Source organism: Syngnathus leptorhynchus, chromosome 17 (genome assembly GCF_054491065.1).
Source record: "Syngnathus leptorhynchus isolate UIUO chromosome 17, UIUO_Slep, whole genome shotgun sequence".
Taxonomy (NCBI): Eukaryota; Metazoa; Chordata; class Actinopteri; order Syngnathiformes; family Syngnathidae; genus Syngnathus; species Syngnathus leptorhynchus.
Window position 1 is genome coordinate 3,241,742 of NC_141211.1, and position 25,226 is coordinate 3,266,967.

The following is a 25,226-nucleotide window of genomic DNA, read 5'->3' on the forward strand; positions in this document are numbered from 1 at the left end:
TTTAGGATTGCCTGATTAATTAGTTTGTGGTATAGAATTTTAAAAATATGTGAAATATAGCCGGGTGGCATTCAAGTTGACTACCGCCATATCGTGCGGGACGGTGCACCGCGGGTCACTGTTTCACATCGGACCTTTTTCAATGTGAGGCACGGTGTGACTTCGAGGCGCGGTGTATGTAAACCATACCGCCGAATGGCTAAAATGGATAAGAAAAACAATGAACATTTTGAAATGGAAATTTCAGAAGTCGAACAAAATGAGGGGGAAGACGAACTTGTGACGAAAAGAGGAGCCGTGTCTGTGGTTTGGAGGTATTTTGGTTTCAAAAAATATGACTACGACCAAAAAAACATTCTATGCAAGATTTGCTTCACTAAAGTTGCCGCCACTGGCGGGAACACGAGCAATTTGCTCCACCACCTTTGTCGTAGGCATGTTTCGGAATATGAAGAATGTATGAAGTTAAAGACGGCGCCCTTTACATCGGCTGGCAACCAAAAAAACATTCAAGAGACGTCTGGCAGAGGGGCTCCATACGATAGGAAAAGCAAACGCTGGACTGACATAACTAACGCAATCACCATCCACCTTGCTAAAGACCTGGTTGCTCTGAATACAGTCGAAAAAGAAGCCTTCAAGCACATGATCAAGACATTGGATCCCCGCTATGAAGTACCGAGCAGAAAGTACTTTAGCCAAGTTGCAATCCCAAACTTGTACGAGAAGCGCCGAACCAAGCTGGAAACAAACATGGCGGCCGTGCGCCACTACGCCTTGACCACTGATATGTGGTTTAGTCACACCATGGAGCCCTATTTCGGCGTGACAGTTCACTTTATCAGTGACGACTGGTCGTTGCAAAGTCACTGTCTGCAGACCAGCTACTTTCCTGAGGACCACACTGGAGAACTACTTGCAGCAGGCCTGCAGGAGGCGCTTGAGTCCTGGGGGCTTTCTGAGGAGAAACTCGTAGCCATCACTACCGACGATGGCGAGAACGTCACGAAAGCTGTGGAACTGAACAGGTGGACTCGACTCCAGTGCTTTGGTCACAGACTTCACCATGCCATAGGTAAGCGACAGCTATTTTGCAACTATTGATTATTTTTGTAATCTACTTATCTGCTGAATTTAGGCTGATACCAATACTTGGTACTTTCCCAAATTAATATAAGTTAAGTAAGACAATTAATGTATTTGGTTTTTTTTTATAGAGAAAGGTGTGAGAGACGACCGCATACAGCACGCCATTGGCGTGTGCAAAAAAGTTGTGTCCACCTTTTCTTACTCAAGGAAAAAAAGGAGGGATCTGGCCATTGTTCAGAACTATCTAGGTCTTCCAAACCACATGCTCATGACAGAGACGCCGACCAGGTGGGGCTCGCGTCAAACCATGATCCAAAGAGTGCTTGAGCAAGAGCGGGCCATTAATCACGTTCTAAAAGAGGACAAGAAATGCAGACACTTGGTCCCGAGCTGGCAAGATTTGGACGTTCTCGAGGCCGTCAACAAGGCGCTGAGTCCACTCCAGGACTTCACAGACGCTTTGTCAGGAGAGCTATACATCAGCGTCTCCTACCTCAAGCCGGTGCTCCAGCTCTTCAACACATCCATCCTGGCCGAGGACGAGAAGGACACCCAGCTGATAAAGGACGTGAAGAAAAACATCTTAGCCGATTTGAACGAGAACTATTCTGACCTGGTCGTGGACGATCTGCTCGACATGGCGTCGCTTCTCGACCCACGGTTTCGAACCAAGTACATTGATGAAGAAAAGGTGGAGCGGGTTCTGTCCAGAGCCGTCGAGGAGATTGTATCACTAATGAAGACTGAGCGGGATAGGTTCCCAGGGGCTGCAGGTTCAGAAGCGGAACCTGATCCACCCACCAAGGTAAAACGAAGGAAGACTTTGGCCAGCTTTTTCAAAAGGCATGGCGTCACAATGTCAGAAGAGGAAAGCATCAGAAATGAGCTGACAATCTACTCGCAGATTACAGAGGTGGACAGTGATGTGGACCCTTTCGAGTGGTGGAGATGCCACCAGGCCAATTTCCCTCGTGTTGCTAAGCTAGCACGCCAGTATTTATGCATTCCCGCCACCAGCGCGCCATCAGAGAGAGCGTTTAGCACCGACGGCAACGTGGTACCGTGTCATAGGGATGCGCTCAAACCAGATGCCTTGGACCGTCTGGTTTTCCTGGCTCAAAATCTGTAAATATCTGAATGACGTTTTACCAGATCTGATAGGAAATCAGGGTCGATTGCGTTATAGTCACCTGATCAGAAAGGTTTTATTTGTAATGTTTTTTATTGGGATGAAATGAATGAATGAATTTATAGACATTAACACATTACAACATAAAACAAAGATGATCACATTTACCCCCCCCAAAAAAAAATTATAAAAATTGTCCACATTCCAACACAGTCAAATGTTCTGCCCGTAATTCATATCTTTATTGTTGTAAGCTTAAAAAAAAAGTATAGCGCGACAAATGCTATTTGTTAGCAGTGCATATGGATGATTGTGGTTTGTTAACATGAAGCTAGTTGGGCTTAAAAGGCAAATTTAGGAGCTTCTTTTAAATGGATGTTGCCATCAAGCCACACTTAGGCAAGTGGCTTCTGCCTAAATTGACTAGGTATGCCTGGGCAGTATTATATTTCACTCAGAGATATATAAAGGTACAAATCGTGCTATTTTCCTTCCATATCATCCATGTTGAGTTCAATAAATGAGGTCTGTGCCGTTTACATGCGATCCAAGAACAAGTATGTAGAGTTTTTGTGTGATGAAAGGAATTTTAGACGCATGTCCGCAGGTTCCCAGCTTGTCAATGGGCTGCGGTGAGAAGTCGCTCTTTGCGGAGGATAAAGAATATATACCAGTGAGTATTTCATTATCAACTTTGAGGATTAACAGAAGTTTTTTTTTTTCTCTTGACACTGAGCCATTTCAAACACTCTCTTTTTCCAGACTTTCTTTCCTGAGTCATTCTGACGATGCTCAAGAAAATTGGGTAAGTTTTTATATAATATAGGTGGATGATATAATACATATCAAATACACACTCGGAACCTTTTACATATGATTCTAATGTAGCTGCTAGACTGCAAAGTTGTTTGTAGTCTTTACAAGCTGCATAAATATATATAAAAAAAAAAAATCTTGGAAAATATCATCAGGAAGATGTGGTGATGTCCCCAAGTCTCCTCATCAGCTCATCCAGCGTCTCTGTGTTCTGCGACTTCTCTTCCAAAAGCTCATAGCGGAGGCTGGAGATGTCTTGTTTGATTTCCTTCAACTCGCCTAAGCAAAAGAATATTTTTGTCAAACATTTTGGTCCACCCTTTGCTAGCCGCTAGCTCACCTTCCGTGATTTCATCACTCTCCCTGTCGGCTCGAGCTTTGATGATGTAACGCTTGATCAGACGCTTCATGATTTTCTGCATACACGAATGTTGACTATGAACCTTGTAAAAATAACAGAACGTTTTGTGGTGCCGATACCTGGTATCTGGAGGGGCGTGCGGAACCACTGAATGCTGGATTTTTCCCTCCTCCCATCTAAAACCACAAAATATAAAGAAAAAACATATTGTGACATCTCCAGGAAGTAGGATTATTGAATAGGAAGCAATCACTTTATTAAGTTGCGTCTCATGTTTGTCCTCCTTTTGTCCTCTCACATACTGCAGCACCAGAGACTTGACGCATTTAGACAGGCCCAGCAGTGACTTGGGACTGGGAACCAGATTGAAAGGCACAGGTAAGGTCCTTCCCTCCTCAAAGTAAGAGAACCACAGTTTGGCCCGAGCAAACTTCCACTCCACGTCGGCGTCGTCCTGGTGGACAGAGAAATGACACTTTGGTGGCCCTATGTTCAAAACTCTACGACCACCCTCCTTATTGGGTTGAGTTTGACATTTTTGTTTTAGCTTCGTTGCCATAACAAGTTTGACGAATGGCACTATCACGCGTTTCGTTGTCGTTTTCCCTCCCTTTAAAATCTACTATTTCTCCCCAACATAAATATTAGTGAAAATGACTTGACGTGTGATCCGTCAAACCTCGATCTCCTGGAAGGAGCTGTTGATCATGGCGATGAGCATGTTGAGCAACACGATGACCATAGTGACGTTGTAAATGCCGTACAGGACGTAGCCGATGTTCTCGATGAATTTGTGTCCGTTGTTGATGACTACCGAGCGGACCTCAGACAGTCCGAATATGGCCCAGAAAAGCGTCTTGAAGCTCTCCTCCAAGCTGTTGCGTTAAAAAAAAAAAAAAAAAATACACGTGAAGGATTTTTATGCAGTTTCTTAGTGGGTTGTGGGATATTCGTCTCACGTGGTGAAGGCGTCGTTCTGCTTGATGCCCAGATAGTAAGAATACAGGTTGAACATCCCGATCATGAAAGCCAGAAATACCAGCAGGAAGATGACCATGAACTTCAAAATGTCCTTAACCGTCCTGCCCAGAGAGATCTGCAGAGGCCCGAAACTCTCGTTGGCTGGGAGGATGTACGCAATCCTGGAGAAGCTCAGAACCACAGCCACTGCGTACAGACCCTCAGAGACTAGTTGAGGGTCTGACGGCAACCAGTGGATCCGTGCTGCAAAATAAAACAGGGCAGGATACTGGGTTGGAATACCAGAAGTCTACATACGGAGCTGGCGAGAAAAAGTCACCAAGGGTAAAGTAGAGTATCTCTGGAGGCAGCGTGACGTTTGTCAGGTTGGTGTAATGAGCGTCTACGTAAGTCTGAGCAAAGCTGGCGTGTCTCAGAGCAGAGAAGCGACAACCGAAGGAGGCTAGGAAGATTGCCAGCATCCCAAAGTCCAGAAAGTTCCACGGTTCCACCAGGTACTCCCCTGGCCCCAGACTCCAGATCTCCTTTACCTCGGTCCAGATCATACCTGCAGCAGGAGGACACGAGGCCAATGTCCGGCTCCATCCAGCCATCAATTTGCTTTATCGCCTACCCATGACCCATGAGATGATAAGGATCTCCATCCAGGTGAAAGGCGTTGTGGTCATGCGGTAGAGCAGCATTGGGTCCGTGTCCCCTTTGGGCATATTTCGGTGGGTCATGTTGGGCAACAGCGCCGTTCCTGCAAAACGGTCTGCGGCATTCAAAATCAGCAGGCCCAGGAAGATAGTGAAAGATGAAGCATGGGCCACGAACTTCATGAAGGGGCTTCTCATCACCCGCCCAATCTGGTGGGCAAAGACAGTTGGGATATGATCAGATGGACCAAATTCGGCTTGATGGGAGTTTTGAGATGATTGGCAGAACCTACTCTACTGCACGGCGCGAACCAGTAGGCCAAAGCCAACCCAGGTAGCCCCAAAGCCACAGCCAGGACCACCAGTAGTTTAATAGCGGTGGTCTGTTGCCTTAACCCGGGCAGGTTCTCGTACCAGATACTTAGCAGCTGCTGCTGACAGTTGGGATGAGCCACAAACTGAAAAAAAAGATGAGTTAGTATTACTGCGGCCAATCCCTCTTAGTAGGTTCCGACCCGACCTTTTTCAATTCGTATTTGATGGCTAACTTGAGGCGTGCGAGGGACGGGCGACCGGGCGGGTCGTAGCTGTCTTCGTCGTCCGTTCCACCGTTCAGTATGGCCTCCACCTCCTGGGTGCTGCGGCACAGGTCCAGGAGGCCCACCACAAAGTCCTTACACTGGCTGGATAAGCGGCAATAGTCGTTCTTTGCGAGAAACCATGTGGGTTGTATCAAAACATGAGCGAGTTAAACACTCGTAGAAATTCCTTATACGCACGTCAAAACAAACGTCACTCCCGAGATAAGATCGAGGCCTTTGTTGACGTTTCCCTTCGGTCTCGTCAAAGGTTGTGCGTTTACTCGCTCGACTGCTGATATAGCAGCGGTTGACCGTAATATCTATCAAGTTACCTTAAACTCCTTTTCGATGTTGGCCAGCATGGCTAGCTCGTTGCTGAGCTCCAGGGCAGCCAGCACCGGATCCTCATTGGACAGGGAGAGGTAAGCCGGACTGGCCAGTCCGCGGTAGGCGTTGATGCGAGAGCGCGAGTGGCTGAAGGAGTCAAACTGTTGCTGATAGTTGCACGAGTTGCAGCCGCAGAAGTAGTCGTGCGGCGGATCAATGCGAGCCCCTTTATTCAGAAGGGTATGGACAATCTCGAATTCTTGGCAGTGCGCCGCCAGGATCACAGGAGTCACGTCGTGAGAGAATCTGCAGGTCCATGAGCATTGACAACACCTACCAGGATTCCCCCCCCCCCCTTCCTGTATGTCTTACCTCGTCCCGTCCTCGTCATAAGCGTAGAAGTCATCCAGCATGTCCACCTGAGCGGGGCTGGCCGTCAGACGATGGGCGTCTCGGAACGAAGGGTGCGCCAGCAGTGCCTCGGTGATTCGGATGTAACCCTTACCTGCGATGTCCACAATGTTATTTGTCTCCTTCATGTGGTTGGATCTTGTCATTGCGTTTTTTTTGTTGTCTTACTGATGGCCAAGAGGAGGGCGTCGCCCACCCGAGCCAAGTCCGGCCTCCCCAACAGCAGCTCCGTCACCTCGAGGTGCTCGTTGGCCACGGCCAACTGCAGGGCGTTCTGGCCCATGTAGTTGACCGTATTGACGTTCAGGTGCGGCACCTGCAGCAGCATCCGCCGCACCTCGGGGATGTTGCCGTACTCGGCCGCCTCCAAGAAGCGCTGCTCCACCTCGGAGGGGCCCACGGACGGTGCGGTGAACATATGGGACGGGCCCCTCAGGGCCTGCCGACGCTTGACGGCGCTGAGCCGAGCCAGCAGTTGGCTGTGGCTGCCACAGAGTGGTAAACGTGACAAAACTATCGGTCATGTTTTTACACCTTCCAACTGCAATCCTGAAGTTTGTGAAACTCACCCAAACCATCGGTTATCCTCGGGGAAGTCATCGGATGTCAGCAGGTTGTCGCGACTCCTGGCCCGCGGGGTGTCGGTGGCTGACGCCGCCTGCCTGTGGTTCATCCCGGGAGGAGATCAGACAAAGTGAGCATTGAGAGTGTACTTGGACTTTTTTCCCCACTCCCTTCCTTCATCCCTCCCTCCCTCTGTCCTGTTGGACTCCTTGAGAAAGAATGCATCCTTCAGGGTCCTGCTTCACTTTTATGTAGATTGGATAGGACATTTTAGTAAACTTTATATGTGGGGTGAAGAGTAACTTTTTCTTATTCAACATAACAAAATTCAACATAATTTTAACATTTGGCATGGTGACATTAAATATGTTAACAAAATAACATTTCATATTTGAGCCTACACTGTTTATGTATTATTTTAGTGTTTATTTCATCTACAGTCTAACCATTTTGAATTGCCGTACACTTCTTCTATTCCATTTGAACGATTCTATATTCTCAGTCAATAGTCACATTGTTGAAACCGTGTTGATTAGCAAAAACAACCCCCGAAATGTTCTTCTTATGTTCAGACATTGTGAAGCTATTTAAAACCGCTCTGCAGTGTGTGTGCGTGCACCGACTGACTGATAGATGATGAACAGCAGATGAGATTCCTCGGGGTCCATATTCCCAGCAGACTTTGCTTCCTGTGTCCTCCCACCCTGCACAGATCCTTGTCCACTGTGGGAAAACGGCTTCCCATTTTTGCACATACACAAACGCGTCGACATGCAACGTTGAAACTGCACTTCATTTTCTTCTGGTTACCGAGTTAATTTATGTTACTAGAGCGCCTCGTTGAGGACATAACACCTCATGACGTCAACATGAGCATATCTGATAAGGCTGCTTGATGTGCAGATTGTGGCCCCCCAGTTGCCTTTTAAGGGCCCAATGGGTGAAGATCACACACATTAGACTTTTTATGGCATCAAGCTTTATTAGAGGAGAATGGTGCAGGGAGGGAAGGTGTGAGCAGAACGTATGCCCCTTGTCAATGTAAACACTGTAAAAAGCAAGTGTATACATTGTTAATGTGCAGGGAACCACCTGGTGAGTCTGGTGCCATTTATTCAGTCTCATATAGCCTAACTTCATGGAAACTAATTTAATAGAACGGAAAACTAACGTTTTTTTTTTTTGTAATACATTTCAAACTGAAATATTTACACATTATAACCCAATGATGCTAACTTAAACTCTTACGTCAAACACAAGGATGGTAAACAGCACCACCTGCTGGAGAAGAGTTGCCATAAACCTAATTGCGTTTCAATGTACAAATGACCCCAAAGCAGAGATGGTAGCATTAAATGAGCACTACAAGAGTTTGGGTTTTGGGATTGTGGTTAGGGGTTTCGATTATAGTGAGTTCAAAAGTTTGGGTCGCATTTGTTTTGGGTTATGGTTTAGGCTTGTAACTGCAGTTAGATTTTTTGGGGGGAGTTACGGGTATTGTGTGTTAGGGGGTGATGGCATTCTCTAGAAAGACTCTTCACTCTGAAAAATAAGCTGCGCAGACGATTTGTCTTGATGTGCCGGGAGCGAGACGTGATTTCCGATCATGGAAACCAGATGTGAAAGGGGAAACATGGCCGCTTGGATTTTTACCCCCCCCCCCCCCCCCCACGACATCCACGCGTCACGTTTCCTCATTATGACAGAAAAGACGCCTCCTGCAGGGTCAGAGCAATTTCTTCCCTGAACTGGGCTGTTAAAACGGGAAGCAAGGAGAACATTCCGGAGTCCAGATGGAGACGCTCACCTCCTTGGAAAAGAAAACAAGTGAATGAAAGATGGCGAATGCTGTGGAATGTGCACCAAGTGCAAGTCGACAGGGGCCACAGTTTAGGGGGCCCCACAAACACGGGGCGGGGGACAGGGGTGCACAACTACATGTGTCCTTTGTTATACGGTGGATGAGCCCCAGCTGTTAGCTTAGCATTAGCCCATGAACTAGAGGCAATGGCAAACGTAGTCAAACTCTAGCTAATCATAAGACTACTGTAAAAAAAAATCCTCCGATCTGTAGTAATTATAGGCAGTTGGAGCAAAATGTGTAACACAATAACAAAATGGTGTGCGAGTTTTTTTTTTTCCCTTAACCCACAGTGTGCAGTACTTATGCGCTCCACGAGGAGGCGCACACCGTCTGTGTGGTTCACTTATACCGGGCAGATGTTTTCTTTTAGTGCAACTTATCTCAATATAAAATATTGAATTAAACATGTTCAGTTTTGACTTGTATGTTGTCAAGTCTTTAGGATACACCAAGGGGTGTGTTTGTCGGGTTTCAAAGCTATTTCTTGCTTATGTTTCTGTTTTCGCCTAAAAATGCCACTATAATACATAATTTGTTGTGTGTATTAGGTGCAACTGTGGCGAAATTTGATATTTTTAGTGCGAATGGCTGCACAGGTTTGGTGCAGCGGCGACTTTAAAGGCTGCAACCCCGCCCATGCGCACTATCGCAGGAACGTGGATGTGCACGCGCGCGCACACACACGCACAAAAGTTTGGATTTGTCGTCGTGATTTGTTCCACGCACTTTGTTCCACTTCAAGCTGCGTGGATTTCTTTCTCGAGGAGTCGTGGGATTCTGTTGTAGTTTTATTCTCGTCACTGAGCGTGAATTTTGACGAAAGGAGTGGGGGAGACGGTCTGTCTGCGTGAAGGTATGTGGAAGGCATGTTGTCTGCACTTTTCCCTATTTTTTCTCCCCACACACACCCGCGCGCTTACTCGCGTGTTGATTGCGTGTTTCTAAATAACTTTAAAAAGTTCTGGTAAAGTTCAGCTGGGGTGTGGGGGGGACAAGAGGAAAGTGGGGGAGTAGTGTAAACAATCCGAGCACCACGTCACGCATTGTCTTGCAAGTTTTGCACCCCCCCCCCCCTCCCCAAACACACCACCACTAACACAACGGTGTCCACGCGTATTCTTAATGTCAGATGTTGTTTTGCAGCTTTTTGTTATTGTCAATCGTGTGAACCACATAAAAGGCCCCCACATGGACGCGCACCGCGTCGGCGGCAGCGCGCCCCCGGCCGGCCAGCAAGTGGTGCACGTCCGCGGCGACTCCCAGAGCGAGTTGGAGGCCCTGTTCAGCGCCGTCATGAACCCGGCCAAGGCCGCCCAGCAGCCTGCCTCGCTGCCCATGAGGATGCGGAAGCTCCCCGACTCCTTCTTCAAACCGCCCGACCCCCGGACGCACTCCAGACAGGTATGGAAGTGTTCCAAACCTTTCCTGGGAACCCGGATGGTGTCTTTGTCATTCAAGTGTTAAAATAAGTTGTCTAAACTCTCGACAATTTCACAATGGCTGTTCTGCTTCTTTCAAAACATATTTTGTTTTTGCCCGTTTTTTCCGTCAGGCCAGCTCGGACGGTGGCGCGTGCGCGTCCCTCACGCCTCACCACGTGCGTGCCCATTCCTCACCCGCCTCGCTACCCGTCAACATGCCCGACGCAGCGACCGTGGCCGCAGCCGTGGCGGCAGCGACCGCCACGCCCGTCATCCCTGATGACATGCCGCTGCCGCACGGCTGGGAGATGGCCAAGACGCCGACCGGACAACGATACTTTCTCAAGTAAGAGCAGCTTTACAGTCCCTGAAGCGCTGATCTAGTCTTCCTAAGCAACCTCATTGTAAACCCCAACTCAGGTTTGAAACTGTACTCTGAAACCCAAATCCTGTCTTGAAACCCAATTTTAAACCCTAGGCCTGTTTTGGAACTATTACCAGGCCCCTTAATGCGGTCTTGAAACCCCAAATTTGAAGCACTAAACATTTTTGAAACACTGTCCCGAAAAAGCAACAAAGTAAAACAACTTAAAGGCGCAAATAACAAAATGGAAAGTTGTTGTTGTGACTTGTGAGTTTCTTACACGTGTGCGCATGCACATCCACTTTTGTTGTCATACTGGTCAATCCAGTCCCGCTCCTTCAAGTCATTGTTCTAACTTGCTGTGTACGTGCCTATTTGTGTTGTGTCTCCAGCCACCTGGACAAGACCACCACTTGGCATGACCCCCGCCTGACACAACTCCAGTCTACCGCCCCACCGCACCCCGGCCCATCCCCGGTCCACGCCCACTCCCTTAGCAACCCGGCCACCACGCCGCCGAACTGCAATCCAGATGCAGGTATTATTTATAAATAATTGCATTAACTGCTTAATTTGGTGCCAGCCATTTGCAGGTCTTCCTTCACTCCACCTGCCACTTGAAGAAAAACAACAAAACAAAATAACATCAATCAATAGTGCCTACCAAAGACAATAAATGTGCATGGAATGCTAGCTAGCTAGCTCCAGCCATAACGAATCGAATCACAATCCCACTGCAATCATTGCAGTTTAAAATGGTTGACACGAAAATTATATTGAACAGTCTTCAACACAATTTGATATAATTCTCGATAATGCTCTTTTGGGGTCGGGGAGGGGGCGGGGGGGGTGGTTGTTGGCTATTAGCCAAACTGTCTCTTTTTGTGAAGTGAGTTGAACTGAGTTCACTGTCACCATCTCCGTTCGTATCTCAAGGTTAGCCTGACTCATATCTTGTCGTTTAGTTGGGTCTTTTGCTCAGAGGACATAAAAAAAAAAAAAAAAGGGGCTCCGATTGTGCGTCTTCTCCTGCTCATGTGTGCTCTCGCTGCTGTTCAGGTGGGCTGCCTGAAGGCTGGGAGCAGGCCGCCACTGCCGAAGGGGACGTGTACTACATCGATCACGTAAATAAGAGCACCACGTGGCTCCACCCGCGTCTAGGTAGCGCCGCCACAGTCCAGTATTATTTGGGGGAGGGTGTGAGCTTCTGCACAGGTGCTTGTTTGTCCACTAACATCACCACAACCGGGAAGATCGCAAAAAAAAAACAAATCAAAGAAAACTGTCGACTTGGACCTCAAGGACATGAATGAACTTTTTTTTTTTTAGTTATTTTGTTGCTTTTTTTTGTTGTTTGTTACAGGCCTCCTAAGCTTGGTCATGCAGCAGCGGAAGGAAAAAGAAAGACTGCGATGCAAGCAACAAATGCAGCTCAAGACGCAGGTGATTATAACTGACAGGCAAGACTCGGCAAACGTTTATTTATCCACGAGGAGCCATTGAGCACGGCGCAATTATTGGCACGTTTACAACATAAATACATAATGGGGGCATGAAAAAGTGCAAAAGTGTGTGCCATCGTGGAATCTTTCCATTGATTTACAGGATGTATTTACATTAATGCATTGATATGCTCATTACATGTCATTTACCACTTGTAGTGCACGAGCTCCCTCTAGTGGTATATAAAAGAAACACTGCCCAAGTACCGCTCAGTTGATGAATTTAACCTCTGTGCAGAGACGCACCAAATGTAAGGCTAGATTGTGAGTGAATCTATCCATATGTGTCATGTAGGACATATCTGGAGGAGGAAGCAACCAGATGTCTGCTGCCGTTGATCTTGACAGGAACACACTTGCCCCACCTGTGGATGTCAGGATTCGGGCACCCACCTATGAACCCACGCTGAACGGGTAAGCGTCATCATCATCATCATTGTCATGTGACGTTTTGTTTATGATTTGTTCCTTCGCAGCGGCGCTCACTCTCGCAATGAGAGCACCGACAGCGGCCTGAGCGTCAGCAGCCTGCCACGCTCATCCGACCTGGCACTCGCTTCTGTGGACCACATGGACACCGGTAATGCTCAATGCTCAATGGAATCAAAATGGCTCAAATGCTAACATGCATCTGAAACCGTGTCGTAGGCGAGTGCGTCGAGTCGCCAATTTTACAGGACTCGATGCCCGTGATGAACGAGAGTGAGGAACTGATGCCCTGCATCCCAGAGGGTCTGAGTTCAGACCTCCTGATGGACATGGAGACGGTCCTGTCCGGCTCACACATGGACAGGGACAGCCTGCTCACCTGGCTATAGAGACACCATTTTGTGTCCTCTTCGAGAAGACTTTGTGTGGATTGTTGACACTAACACGACAGAGGACTTCATTTGCCAACACGTGACCAACGTCCAATGCTGGCACCCTTGAAGTAATCTCACCTCAGTGGTAAGATGCCGGAATTCTTCCTTTTTGGGGGGCTTTTGGAAGACTCCACATGGTCAACGGCCATTTGTATTGTGCTGAAGCCCATTTGAAAGTCAGTCTTTCTCAGTGGAACTCGACAAAATGACCAGAAGTAATCCACAACGTCAGAAATAATACACAGTCACAATACTTGAGTCATATTCTTCATGCTATGGCTCTTCATACCTTTTATCCATTATAGCCACCACATTGCACAGTAGAAATAAAACAGCCAGAAATAATCCACAAAGTGAAAAAGTGCATGCCATGCACATTCAGATTCATAACTGTCACTTTGCACAAAATACCAGAATGCAGGAACACTAATCCACAGTAAAAAAAAAAAAAAATCTTGAAATGAAGGGAAGGTGTTGCATTTATCTAGTGAAGTAATAGTAAGCATTTAACGTAAAATATGTTGACTATTGTGGTTTCTCATACTGAGAGCCGTTCCTGATGTTTCCTTCACCCAATGAGCCACACCAGAGGGTTAAAAGATTAGGAACGGCTAAGGAAGCAAATGCACTGTTCTTAATATTATGGTTTAGCCTTCTTGTGTGGGATTTTAGGAGACGGCCATTTTAAAGTTGTTTCTATTAAAGGTACTACACTACAACCTTTTATCTTGCCAATAAACAGCAAATGAAGACTTTATTTTAAGGTCGCTTAATGGAGCATCATAATTATAAATGTTGCGGTGTGTTTGTGTGTGTGAAAAAAAATATATTTACATGTATCGCTCATACCCCTTCTGTGCAACACAAGTTTATTTATCTTAGGATGATGCATGACACTCCATGTTCTATGAATTTATGTGTAACATAAGCTTTATCTATTTACAGAGTTTTGTACCTTTTTATGCATGCGCTTTATGTATACATTTATTCTCACTAATTGTTTGAAATACATAATAAACATTTAAATAAAAACATGGTATTTTTTTCAAAATAGTTTTATAATTAAAAAAAAACATGTAGATTGTGCACGAGTGCCTGTGTAGTTTTTTAACCTTTGCATCAGCGGACTATTTTGGAACTGAAAGGGGATTTTGTATTTTTCATGTACACCCGATTTGAAATGAATAACGCTGAATAACTTTTGATGACTCGTCGCAGTCACGTGTTTTTGAGTTATTTTTCGTGTTTTTTTGTGTTAATTTAGCCTTTTATTCTTATTAACTTGTACAAACTAAACGACTGTACAATCTGGGGGTGAATTTAATTGGCACTCGTTTTTTCAAATAGTGTATTCGTTGAGTTCACTTTCGCTCGAACCCGGAAGTGGCCTAGCTAGCTAGTCAGTTAGCAGCTCGCTGCTATCGGGACTTTCCGCAGCCTGACTCATTGACGTAACCTGCGGTGAGTGTACCGACAGCCGTGGGACTTCTCATCGTTTGATGTACTTTTTATTTTTTTACTCCCCCCTAACTTATTACGACATTCGTTCTCTTATCGATAAAACCTCCCCCTGAGCTCGGGGTAGCTAGTAGCGTTAGCAGGGCATTTTCTCGTTTTACAGCGAACGTGAGTGTCGTACTTTTCTTTACTTTTACGTGTTATTAAATGGTAGAATCAGTTAGTTTCTCTCATGAAATAAAGAAAATGATTATTCAGGAAATATTCTTGAACGGTTGGAAAGAAACAGAAGCGTTTCTACATATCAAAGAGACACCGATTTGAGCATTTTTGTTTGGAAAATCTCACACAATTCCCCTTTAATTGGACATGTTTTCACTCAAACGTATGTATTGAAAGGGTATATGGTCTTCAAACAATATCAGGCAGCTGGTTTAATATTAACTTTAGTGTATGATAGACTCCCACAATTCAATTTGTGAAGTTCCGGTTTCATTATGAACGAAACATGAACAACTCCACTGTCTCGTGATACCATCTATTTTCACTCAAAGGCAGCAATTTATTTTTCACTGAACTTTGTGTAGATTTCCTGTTTTATTGCAAGATGAAAATCTAAGATCTTTGTAGGGGCGTGGCATCTCCATTAACAGTCACTTGTCTTTTGTAATGACAGGACATATTTAAAATTGATTATGTGATACTTCATCACATGATTTCACATGATTTGACACTTGATCTTGTATTTCTCCAGGTGCTGAAGGAGGGGGGGATGAGGTTTGAGATATCTATTTTTTATATATAGATATATATCTATATATAGAGATATAGCTATATCTCTATATATGTATATATATGTATATATATTTTTTTCTTTGCTCATCGGAACCATTTTGTTTGACTGAGGATGGAAAGACGCACTGCACTGGCTTTTGGCTCATCAGTTAAATTTTTGCTGTCTGCTCTTTCTGAGTGAGCCATTTCAAACATCTTCCTCTCACGAGGGACACCGACAACTTGCTACTTGTCTTGTTCATCCCCAAAAACCATGGACACTCTAGTTCAACTGAAGAACAATCCATTTTTGATGGGCCTCTGTCGCAGCGGACCCCCACCTGACCTGCAGTATGACAACTCCTCAGGTAGCTCACCTCAAAAAGCCTTTCGCTAAATCCTTGATATTGAACAAATGCTCTTCAGATGCTTCCTTATGTTTTTTTTTTCTGAAAGAAAATGATGTATTCTCTTGAATGAAATGAATTGTTAACTAAATAAAGGTCCCCGTCCCGCAGAACTCTTCCGCATCTCCACCTTCGCCCGCTTCCCGGCGTCGGCCATCAGTGAGCGCAGCCTTGCGCGCGCCGGCTGGTTCTACACGGGCGTGGGGGACCGCGTGCAGTGCTTCCGCTGCAACGTGACGGCCGAGGGCTGGCTGGCGGGCGATTGTCCCGCCGAGAAGCACCGGCAGCTGTCGCCGTCCTGCCCCTTTATGCAGAGTCTGCCATCCACCGCCAACCTGCTCTCCTCTTCGCACTCGGCTTTCTCGCCTCTCCGTGTCGCCACCATCGTACCGGTAAGATATCCGCTCACCTACATTTTTTTTTTTACGTTTTGTTATGATATTTCATTCTAACATATTTTATTTGCCAGATATTTTAAAATATTCATTTCGATTTCAACATTTACTTAAACATAGTTGTAGAGTATATTGATCGTTTTGTTTCTTTTACTTTTAGCTTCCGGGTCCGGCCGCAGCGAACCCAGCGGCAGGTCCAGGCGAGGAGCCGGCGGGCTACCTGAACATGGGTTTCTCCGGGCCGCCGCCGCCTTCTAGCCCGCTGAGCTCCCGTGGCGTGGAGGACATGTCGCACCAGCGGCCCGCCTGCCACAACCCGGCCATGCGGCGTGAGCAGGACCGCCTGGACTCGTTCCACACATGGACGCTGTCCACCATCACGCCCGCTGAGCTGGCCAAGGCCGGCTTCTACTTCCTCGGGCTAGGCGACCACGTGGCCTGTTTCAGCTGTGGCGGGCAGGTGCGCTCTCACACAGTGACCAAACCGTGTGATTTAACCGTGAGTTGCAAATTGTTGCCAACCGCGCGTGTCACCTACAGCTGAGCAACTGGGAGCCGGGCGATCGCGCCTCGTCGGAGCACCAGCGCCACTACCCCAACTGCCGCTTTGTGCGAGGCGACCGCACTGACAACGTGTCCCTGGCAGGAGCGGCGCCGCCCTTGTTGTCGTCGTCCTCACAGTTGTCGTCCGCCGCCCTCAACAACGTGTCCAACCCGTCTATGCGGCAGAGTGACGAACGGCTGCTCACCTTTGTCAACTGGCCCACGCGTATCCCCGTCAGGCCCGAACAACTGGCCAAGGCCGGATTCTACTACGTTGGTGAGTCAACAGCGATTAGTTTACTTTTTTTTTTTCTTCCTTCCCAAAAATAACTAATTCTGTGCTAAGGTCGCAACGATGACGTGAAGTGCTTCTGCTGTGATGGAGGTTTGCGCTGCTGGGAGTCAGGAGACGATCCCTGGGTGGAACATGCAAAATGGTTTCCACGGTAATGGAAATAACTCACGATAATTGTGAATGTTGAGCCAGCAAATAAATATTGTGGTTGCCGTTCAGGTGTGAATATTTGCTGCAGGAGAAAGGTCAAGAGTTTGTGCATCAAATTCAGGCGCGCTTCCCTCGACTTTTTGAGCAGGTTTTATTGCCAAAGCATCAATATCTTTTTTTTTTTTTCAAATTTAAATCTACAAATCCCTCATGGTCCGTGTTTGTTTCCTCCAAAAGCTTCTGACAAACGGAGACAGCAGCTCCAGAGAGTTTGTGGATCCACCAGGTGAGTTTGAAGTGTCCTTCAACAGAGTGAAGAATCTTTTGTCATTTCTAAGTTTACTTTTGGAGACTTAAGCCAGCTTTTATCAATAATTGCTTATATTTTCTCTGTCAGTTGTGCATCTGGGCCCGGGTGACGAGCGTTGCGAGGACGCGGTGATGATGAACACGCCGGTCATCAAGTCAGCCCTGGAAATGGGCTTTGAGCGTGGCCTGGTCAAGCAGACGGTTCAGAGCAAGATCCTCAGCAGCGGCGAGAACTACCGCACCGTTCAAGAACTGGTCTCGGACCTGCTCAGCGCCGAGGATCAGAAAAGGGAGGAGGAGCGAGAGATGATGGCCGAGGCTATGGCGTCGGGTATGTCGCCCGGAACACCGTTCCGAGTCCTCTCAGTTGAACGTACGTCATTGTACGTTTTCTTCCAGACGGTTTCACGTTTGTCAAGCGCCACCAGGCAGCTCTGGTGCAGCGGCTCAAGAGCGTTGAGCCTGTCTTGGAACATCTCCGAGAGCAAAATGTGCTAAGTACGTAAACGCTCACACTTGGGACTTACTATAAATGTGACGTTAAGACCAATGACCATCTGGGAAATTACACCGATAATTATTATGTCCATTGTATGCGCAGGTGCCGAGGAATACAGCGGGCTTCAGGCGCAGACGTCGCCGCAGCAGCAGACGGCTCGTCTCATCGAGCTGGTCCTCACAAAAGGCAACGCGGCCGCAGAGGTTTTTCGCAACTGGATCCAAAAGAACGACGTGCATCTGCTAAGAGAGCTCATGGGTACAAAAACACTGTCAATGGGTAGAATATGTTAACACACCCAAATGTCTGTACAACTTTTTCTTTTAACACAAAAACAGGGCTGTGTAAAATTTCTATATCCACTAAATAGATCCCAGTGTCCATGTTCTCTGCTACACTATAGTGATGTCTTTTTTTTTTTTTTTTTAGCTCAGTCCAACGAAGCAGCATCTCCTAGCCAAGACCTGTCAGGTCTTCCAATGGAGGAGCAACTGCGGCGTCTCCAGGAGGAGCGAACGTGCAAAGTATGCATGGACAAAGAGGTCAACATCGTCTTCATCCCGTGCGGACACCTGGTGGTGTGCAAGGACTGCGCCCCGTCCCTACGCAAGTGTCCCATCTGTCGAGGCTTGGTCAAAGGCACGGTGCGCACCTTCCTCTCATAAAACCACTGTGGTCTTGCGTTAATCATTGATGAATGTAACACACAGCTTGCTAGTTGCTAAATAAAGCTCATCACACGCATCTATAAATATGATTAAGAATCGCGACTCATGCCTTGTGTTGAAAGAATCTTTAAGAATCAATCGGCTTTAGCAAATTAACGCATTCATGGTTTCAGCTTAGACTGGGCGTGTCCAAAATCCGGCCTGACAACTTTGCATTATAACTCCTGTTAAAAGTGTTCATGAGGCAAAAATAATTTTAAACTCTTTCTTAAAATTTAAGGTATTTCATAGTTTGTTCAATGTTATCTGACTCTTCAGATATGAATGAAAAGCAGAATTTGCGTTTTTAGAGTTGTTCACACCTGCCTAAGTGGCTTACATTTGGTTATTTTGTCATTTGAAAAATTAATACAATTGTGACAATGAAAATTATTTCATAAATGTGTATTTGCATGAAACGTTTGTAGTTAAAAAATGCCCCAAAAAACTATTGACCCCCTGCTCACCTTCACTTTATGAAAGGTGGCCTGCCTAGGCAAAAGCTTGGACACCCCTGGCTTAAACGGTCACTTTTAGACAAAATTCACCGACACGCAGTCATTCAGCCTAGATTTGACATCAGCGTAACTAACTGCTGTCAAGCGACACTACCATCCCAGTAAAACTTATCCCAAATCACCCAGGTGAAAGGTTAAAAGAAAAAGGGTTGTCTTAGAACGGGTATAGAGGCATCGACAAAATAAACATGTAATGATTTAGAATAATGTATTATGAATACAAAGAGCAGACCATATTCATGTTTGGTTTATACAAATATTTATTAGCCCACAAGTCTCTTCCACCATTTTAGATGATTCCAATCTGTAAAATATAAAGAAAAACAAGAGAGGTCGCATTAGACGAGGAAACAAAATGGTTACTGGGTGCAATGGCAAAGATTTGTCCTGGCATCAGAAGTTCCTTTGAAATGCAATCACTAACATTCAGTATTGGTTTAGCATCATATGCATAGGACTGATTCTCATAATTGAACCTTTTTGAAAGAATTGACTCAAACTTACCTTGTTTGCTACGTCCAACGCGTCATAGTCTGGCGCCAGGCGGACGTACGCCTTCTTCTCGCCGTCCGGCCTGCAAAGAAACCATTATGATTTAAAATCCCGTCTTCCAGCACACCCTTTCACAAGACCTGGCGGTGTGAACGTACGCACCTGATGAGCGTGTTGACTTTGGAGACATCGATGTCGTAGAGTTTTCTGACGGCGTGTTTGATCTGGTGCTTGTTGGCCTTGACAGCTACAATGAACACCAGCGTGTTGTTGTCCTCGATCTTCTTCATGGCTGACTCGGTGGTCAGTGGGTACTTGATGATGGCATAATGATCCAACCTGGACAACATTGGACATTTCTTAGTGCCACATATCTCTTGAGCAACATGTTGAGCATGACTTTGGTCATCTTATCATTGGTGCATCAGTCGTTATAAAAGTTGGACACATGGGATGTTCATACTTTGATCGCTATTCAGCATCACTTGCACCTTTAGTCACCATAAGAGAGGTTCTTACTTGTTTCTGCGGGGGGCGCTCTTGCGGGGGTACTTGGGCTGCCGGCGCAGACGGAGGGTCTTGGGACGATGGAAGGTGGGAGAAGTCCTGATTTTCTTTTTCTTGTGGCTGTGGATGCCTTTAAGAACGGCTTTCTTGGCCTTTAGAGCCTTCGATTTGACTTCCGTCTTGACGGGAACCGCTAGAATGTTAACAGAATGTTAAAGGAACGGCATGCGATATTAAATAACGTGATGAAAGTCAAATGACCATTTATTTACTGGTGCTCGTCAGCAAACGATTTTGTTCAGATAGCATGCTTAGTCTTGTGGAGCTAATATGATATTCTTCATGATAAACAACCATTACTACGGCTAAAATCGACAAATAGAATAAACACGATCCAAATAGTGACCATACGATAATCGGGGAAATCTTTCGACATAATGACGAAATAGTCAGATCGGTGCTATTAGCTTAGCTTTGGAGTAGCCGAGCATGTCCCAGCAGATGCAGACCGGTAAACTCACACGCGTTGTTAGCAAGGTTGCGGGCCTGTAGTTAGCATATGTGGAAGTAATCATGAAGACTTTTGTTTTCTTGTTGTCTTTTGTATGTCGGTGTGCCCTAAAAGCCGCATGTTTGTTGAAATTTGACACATGAAAGTGTTCAGACACGAACCTGCCTTCTTCACCTTCGGTGCCATGTTGGGGAGAGGAAGTTGAAGTGGGGTTTCCAGCGCTATAATGCAAGGGCGAGATAAAGTGTCGCGATATTTGGGCCGTGGTGAGACTTACACGTCATCGTTATCGCGTACATGTGGTGGCTTTGACTTAATTTTTATTTTTTCCGAACACTTCTAGTTTTAACGTTGTACATGGGTAACACCACCACCAACACAACAAAACAACAAAAATAAATTATAATAAACGATGTCTTGTGCCTCCCGCCAACTGTGCGAAGTTTTAAAATGTCCGGTTGAACCCGGAAGTAGTCTCACTATTCTCCGGAAGTAGTCAATCACTAGACGAACGTCGTACCAGGTGGGAACCAGCCCGATAGTTGTTTGTACCAAATATTCAAACTATAGTGAAGGTCGTCAACATTTTGAAATACACCTCAAAACGTATACAACGCATCAGTTAAAGTTGACAAACTTAATAATTTAGCGGCAAACTCCGTAGGTGCTATTTCAGACAGAACAACGAACATTGAGGACAGACTGGGGCATGTCGGCGCACTTTACTGGCTGAAGGACTACGGAACGTTGGTTAAGGTAACGACTTTTTAATCTTAATTAGATTCTCTATAACTTGTTTGAGTTTATGAATGAAGTCATATTTAATTCAGGCTAAATTGAACCAACGCTAATAACACAAGTTACGAAAGTTGTGGGTTGCCGCAAGTTTTTTTGGGTGAACTCGTCATACAGGTGTCAAATGCTTCGCTGCCAGCTGTGTGCGAGGCGTAATTAACGGCACTTTTCTTTTTACTGTTATGAATGACTCCATGACATATCCGTTTTTACCGTTCTTTGGCTTATCTGTCGTTCGTTTGGAGACTCGTAAAATGTATGAAAAGAAGACTGAATGTAAAGTAAACATTTTGTCATAAATATAAAATTTTTATTGCAATGGTTTTGTTACGGCGTTAGCTTTACATACATTTCTTTAATGTTCGCTATGTAGGCCATGAATTAAAAAAGCAAAAGCTAAGACTGCAACAGATATATTTTTACTGTCAAATGTGTGTTTGAAGTGACATGTACAGCAGCTGAGCACGGTTCATTTGTCTTGCATTTTTTCCAAGATGGGCACAATCATGTCAAACTTGGGCCTCTTGGCGGGGTCCTCGTTCATGCACAGTCTCATCAGCTTGCAAATGTGAGGCGAGATTCCTGGTGGGATGGTCGGGCGCAAGCCCTCCAAGGCCACCTGCAAATAGGTTGCGCGGTTACCGCAAGTATGGCAACCGAGGTGATTATTTTGGACTAAACATGCTTGCCTTCATGCCAATCTCCATGGGCGAGAGGTGGGCAAATGGTACCTCCCTGGTGACCAGCTCCCACAGGAGTACGGCGAAGCTCCACATGTCGGCCGATCGCCTGTTGATGTCTTCTGAGCGCTTTTGGAGTGCTGTAATGTCAGCAGATGTGTCTTAGCTTATGGAAGGTTTTATTATATTCGTAGAGAAAGGAAGTCATACCTTCTGGGGCCATCCAGGCCGGAGAGTACATGCGCCCGGCACACTGGAAGGAGAATTTGGCATCTGCCATGCTTATCCTAGCCGTCATGTCTTCATCAATCTGCCAGTTGATGAACACTTTTAATTTAGCCTACCAGAATCCTATCTAGATAGTATTTTGTGCAGATAACGGCGTCCTAATTGTCCGTGGCTGCCTTGAAATCCGAGTCATAGGAAAGTGAAGTATAATGGGCAGCCTCACCATGACGTGTTTGCTGTTGAGGTACAGCCTTGCCACCATTGGCTCTAGCGTGTGGAGAAAGGTCATGGCGCTGGCAATGTCCAACGCAAACTTGACCGCTTGGCTTTGGTCTACCACCAGAGCTGAAGACCACACGGGACAGATGCACAAAATACACATGGCTGCGTTGTTTTGCTTGTAACATGCGAGGGGAGGAAGACTCACTGGTGCCCTGGTGGAGAAGGTTGTAGAGAGATCCGTACGGCATGTGAGGGCTGATGATGATGGGGTGAGGGGCCGGCGGGGACTGACACGCTCCCACAACTGGCAGGATGTTGGGGTGGGAGAAGATCCTGCAAAACAAAACATTTTGTCCCTTCTGGCCACCGTACAGTGACTTGTTGTCGGGCTATGCGGTTTGTTTTGATTTTGAATTTCAATATCGTACCTTCTTTGAGTTAGTCGAGTGCCATATTTTACCGTAATTTGGGATGCTCCTCGCTGAAGTCTCGGCTTTTCCTTGTGCTCCAATCCCTCACCTGCAGCACCTTCACCACCACCTCGTCACCCTGCCAGCGACCTTGCCAACTCTATGACGTGCACGTAAACCTTACAATGCAGCATAAATACAAACAACTCGCACACGAATAGGCGTAGCGAGACGCAAACCTCTCCTGAGTGGTTTTCATTGATTTTGGCCAGAAGTGAAAGTTGTTTGTAATCAATGCCGGCCTGCTTGTTGAGGGTGCCGTTACCTGAAGGCAAAAATAATGTGAAATAAAAGATATTAATTTACTTGTCAAGAAAAAAAGTCTTCATATCAATTGTGCGCTGACTGACGAGGCCTGGTCCTCATGGTGCCCTTCCAGAAGGTTTCCTTGTAAGGAACCTTGGTCAAACTCTGTCCCAGTTTTTCTGCCTTTTCTGAAACAATCAAACAGAGCGACACATTGTGAGTGCTTCCTTAAAATCGGAATCATTTATGAAGGATTCCAATCTGACCTTGAAGCAGTTGCCTGAGGTGAGGCTTGGCCTTATCCAGTGGTGTCTGCCCATACCGGTTGCACATACACACCTGAGCGCCGCTCACCACCAGATCCTATACACGTGGTATAATATAATCAAAAAAGTAATATATAGCTACCATACAATAAAACTGAAAAGTTAATCCAAAACTCTTAAACAATTTTTAGACACGCTGTAAGGGTAGTTAGTCATAGAAATAGATTATTGTTGTTGCCATTTTTCTACAGTAGGGGGCGTACTCAGTGTGTAATGTACTGTACCTGTGCTACTGCCTCTTGCCCCCAGAAGCATGCGTAGTGCAGCGGCGTGTTCCCGTGCTCGTTGACCGTGTTGGGGTCCGCCTTGCACTGAATTAACTGTGCGCCATATGAAGACGACGATGTCACTCCGCGCTATGACATCATCGAATTGTACACGTGACGATGGCCTGCCTACCTTGGCCACAATGTCTGCGTGGCCGTGGCTGGATGCCAGATGCAAAGGGGTGTCATCCCCACGGTTCATGACGTTGATGCGGGCGCCCCTCATGATGAGCATATCCACTAGTCCACCGCGCCCCTCCCGGCACGCCCAGTGCAGCGGGCTGAAGCCGTGGTCGTCCCTGGCGAGAGCAAAGTTGTTGTTACGTGTCGGGCATGTGTGGTCAAGTCCCTTTTGTTCCCCATTTTTTCTTGTGTTGCTCTTGTGTGAAAGGTCACAAGAGTATTTTTTTAGGTCAGATGATGTTCTTCACCCCTAATCTTTATTTAGACTCCAGTGCATGCTCTCTCACGCTGCGGGTGGTCTGGCACACTGATAAAGATGCCTGTCAGTCTTTTTAAGCATGCTTGACAACTGCCAGGCAGGCGGCCTGTTGAAATCATCATCTCACACACACATCCTGGATCTGTGTACTGTTTTGACTCTGAGGATTATTTGTGGTTGTTGCGTGTTGATTGGTCAGTTGACGGTGTTTACTTCGGTTGTCTTGAAGAACTAATGAGAGGAGTTATAGTACATTTTGCATGTGCATGCAGTTTGGGGATCACTGCCGTCAAGTGATGTCACACTCCGAGGATTCGTGAGCTATAAAAAGAATCCAGGAGCGGCTGAGGGGCTGAAATATTCCCAAGCTGCTCATCATGAGTGCATTCCAGATGCAGTGATGGAAAACATGAAGAGTGACCAGTCCTTCCGTAATGGCTTGGCCCCGCCCACACAGGAAATGAGGGCTGTCAAAATACATATATGGTCTGGGCCGAAAATGAGCTTCCTTTTCAGGGAATGCTGCGAGTATAATGACCCCTCGATTGTGTGGCGATGACATCATTAAAACCAGCAAACTGCATGCTCAATATGGAAACTATTTAATGGCACGGACACACTTGAGTTTTTTTCTCTTCCAGTTTAATTTTGTCTACTCACCCTAAATTGAGGTCATTTTCTGTGTTGTCCAACCACAGGCGAACGGCCACGGAGTTGCCCTCTCGACATAGTGTGAAGATATCATCCATGTTTACACTGGGCTGTTCCTTGAGATCCCGTTTGGAGTCTGGGACGTGTAGCTATAAGTGCGGTGAGTAAAATCAACTGAACAAGCACAGCCAAAGTTGTGGGGGAGACAAACAAACGAACGGAACAAAGCAATGAATTAAAGGAGCTTACCGTCAGTGCTCCTTTTCCGTTTTCCCAGCCAGTCTTTAAAAAGTTCTTCCCCATAAGCGAGGAAGCGCGGCGGGTGCGAGAGTTCGCCCCGCCCCGGGGGTCGTTATCCAGACTGCTGCGGTTGAATGGGCCGGTCCGTCATCGTGGAGCTCGGGCGCCCCCTGGCGTACAGCTT

At 46.3% G+C, this 25,226-nt stretch overlaps 6 protein-coding genes and 1 long non-coding RNA gene across 16 annotated transcripts in view; 4 read left to right on the forward strand and 3 right to left on the reverse strand.

Annotated features, from left to right (window-relative positions):
• The first annotated feature begins 104 nt into the window (after nucleotides 1–104).
• Nucleotides 105–2,757, forward strand: LOC147043061 (E3 SUMO-protein ligase ZBED1-like). Its single transcript, XM_085935323.1, has 2 exons — nucleotides 105–1,075; nucleotides 1,218–2,757. The coding sequence occupies exons 1-2, from the start codon at nucleotides 196–198 to the stop codon at nucleotides 2,216–2,218; spliced, it is 1,881 nt and encodes a 626-aa protein (XP_085791449.1). The 5' UTR covers nucleotides 105–195; the 3' UTR covers nucleotides 2,219–2,757.
• Nucleotides 2,229–13,943, forward strand: LOC147043062 (transcriptional coactivator YAP1-like). Of its 3 annotated transcripts, XM_085935325.1 has the most exons (11): nucleotides 2,229–2,891; nucleotides 2,981–3,023; nucleotides 3,703–3,773; nucleotides 9,905–10,162; nucleotides 10,314–10,528; nucleotides 10,939–11,084; nucleotides 11,606–11,707; nucleotides 11,910–11,989; nucleotides 12,344–12,462; nucleotides 12,525–12,628; nucleotides 12,697–13,943. In XM_085935325.1, exons 4-11 carry the CDS (start codon nucleotides 9,950–9,952, stop codon nucleotides 12,864–12,866), a joined length of 1,149 nt encoding a protein of 382 aa, XP_085791451.1. In that variant the 5' UTR covers nucleotides 2,229–2,891; nucleotides 2,981–3,023; nucleotides 3,703–3,773; nucleotides 9,905–9,949; the 3' UTR covers nucleotides 12,867–13,943. The 3 variants fall into 3 exon arrangements, with proteins under 3 accessions (XP_085791451.1, XP_085791450.1, XP_085791452.1); XM_085935324.1 differs by lacking the exons at nucleotides 2,229–2,891; nucleotides 2,981–3,023; nucleotides 3,703–3,773 and adding an exon at nucleotides 8,560–9,614; XM_085935326.1 differs by lacking the exons at nucleotides 2,229–2,891; nucleotides 2,981–3,023; nucleotides 3,703–3,773; nucleotides 11,606–11,707 and adding an exon at nucleotides 8,566–9,614.
• Nucleotides 2,285–7,035, reverse strand: trpc6a (transient receptor potential cation channel, subfamily C, member 6a). Its single transcript, XM_085935327.1, has 14 exons — nucleotides 6,903–7,035; nucleotides 6,502–6,818; nucleotides 6,295–6,427; nucleotides 5,928–6,228; nucleotides 5,535–5,720; nucleotides 5,308–5,472; nucleotides 4,990–5,224; nucleotides 4,696–4,923; nucleotides 4,355–4,619; nucleotides 4,075–4,270; nucleotides 3,649–3,849; nucleotides 3,515–3,571; nucleotides 3,375–3,450; nucleotides 2,285–3,313 (listed from the first exon to the last, which is right to left on the reverse strand). The coding sequence occupies exons 1-14, from the start codon at nucleotides 7,004–7,006 to the stop codon at nucleotides 3,186–3,188; spliced, it is 2,592 nt and encodes an 863-aa protein (XP_085791453.1). The 5' UTR covers nucleotides 7,007–7,035; the 3' UTR covers nucleotides 2,285–3,185.
• Nucleotides 13,944–14,070: 127 nt separating the features above from the next.
• birc2 (baculoviral IAP repeat containing 2) lies at nucleotides 14,071–18,493 on the forward strand. 3 transcript variants are annotated; one of them, XM_085935320.1, is made up of 12 exons: nucleotides 14,071–14,372; nucleotides 15,124–15,511; nucleotides 15,662–15,942; nucleotides 16,106–16,405; nucleotides 16,486–16,765; nucleotides 16,835–16,934; nucleotides 17,003–17,081; nucleotides 17,171–17,219; nucleotides 17,331–17,573; nucleotides 17,642–17,740; nucleotides 17,844–17,999; nucleotides 18,171–18,493. In XM_085935320.1, the coding sequence occupies exons 2-12, from the start codon at nucleotides 15,418–15,420 to the stop codon at nucleotides 18,404–18,406; spliced, it is 1,917 nt and encodes a 638-aa protein (XP_085791446.1). In that variant the 5' UTR covers nucleotides 14,071–14,372; nucleotides 15,124–15,417; the 3' UTR covers nucleotides 18,407–18,493. The 3 variants fall into 3 exon arrangements, with proteins under 3 accessions (XP_085791446.1, XP_085791448.1, XP_085791447.1); XM_085935322.1 differs by having other exon boundaries at nucleotides 14,283–14,412; XM_085935321.1 differs by lacking the exon at nucleotides 14,071–14,372 and adding an exon at nucleotides 14,382–14,537.
• Nucleotides 18,494–19,208: 715 nt separating this feature from the next.
• Nucleotides 19,209–20,800, reverse strand: rpl23a (ribosomal protein L23a). The gene is made up of 5 exons (XM_085936183.1): nucleotides 20,638–20,800; nucleotides 19,978–20,158; nucleotides 19,621–19,797; nucleotides 19,471–19,540; nucleotides 19,209–19,270 (listed from the first exon to the last, which is right to left on the reverse strand). Exons 1-5 carry the CDS (start codon nucleotides 20,660–20,662, stop codon nucleotides 19,256–19,258), a joined length of 468 nt encoding a protein of 155 aa, XP_085792309.1. The 5' UTR covers nucleotides 20,663–20,800; the 3' UTR covers nucleotides 19,209–19,255.
• A 114-nt stretch (nucleotides 20,801–20,914) lies between these two features.
• The window catches only part of LOC147043066 (uncharacterized), a 43,173-nt gene continuing 38,861 nt past the window's right edge, over nucleotides 20,915–25,226 (forward strand). For 5 of the 6 annotated variants that reach the window (XR_015068723.1, XR_015068727.1, XR_015068722.1 and 2 more), the window contains exons 1-2: nucleotides 20,974–21,232; nucleotides 24,850–24,962. This is a non-coding gene — a long non-coding RNA (uncharacterized LOC147043066). Of the gene's footprint in view, nucleotides 21,233–24,849; nucleotides 24,963–25,226 lie in introns of all 6 variants that reach the window. The other variant, XR_015068726.1, reaches the window with a different exon arrangement.
• On the reverse strand, nucleotides 21,566–25,196 carry LOC147043067 (scaffold protein ILK-like). Its single transcript, XM_085936179.1, has 13 exons — nucleotides 25,052–25,196; nucleotides 24,812–24,951; nucleotides 23,843–24,008; nucleotides 23,668–23,763; nucleotides 23,384–23,480; nucleotides 23,222–23,305; nucleotides 23,051–23,136; nucleotides 22,862–22,971; nucleotides 22,607–22,734; nucleotides 22,403–22,524; nucleotides 22,162–22,261; nucleotides 21,961–22,091; nucleotides 21,566–21,890 (listed from the first exon to the last, which is right to left on the reverse strand). Exons 1-13 carry the CDS (start codon nucleotides 25,103–25,105, stop codon nucleotides 21,741–21,743), a joined length of 1,464 nt encoding a protein of 487 aa, XP_085792305.1. The 5' UTR covers nucleotides 25,106–25,196; the 3' UTR covers nucleotides 21,566–21,740.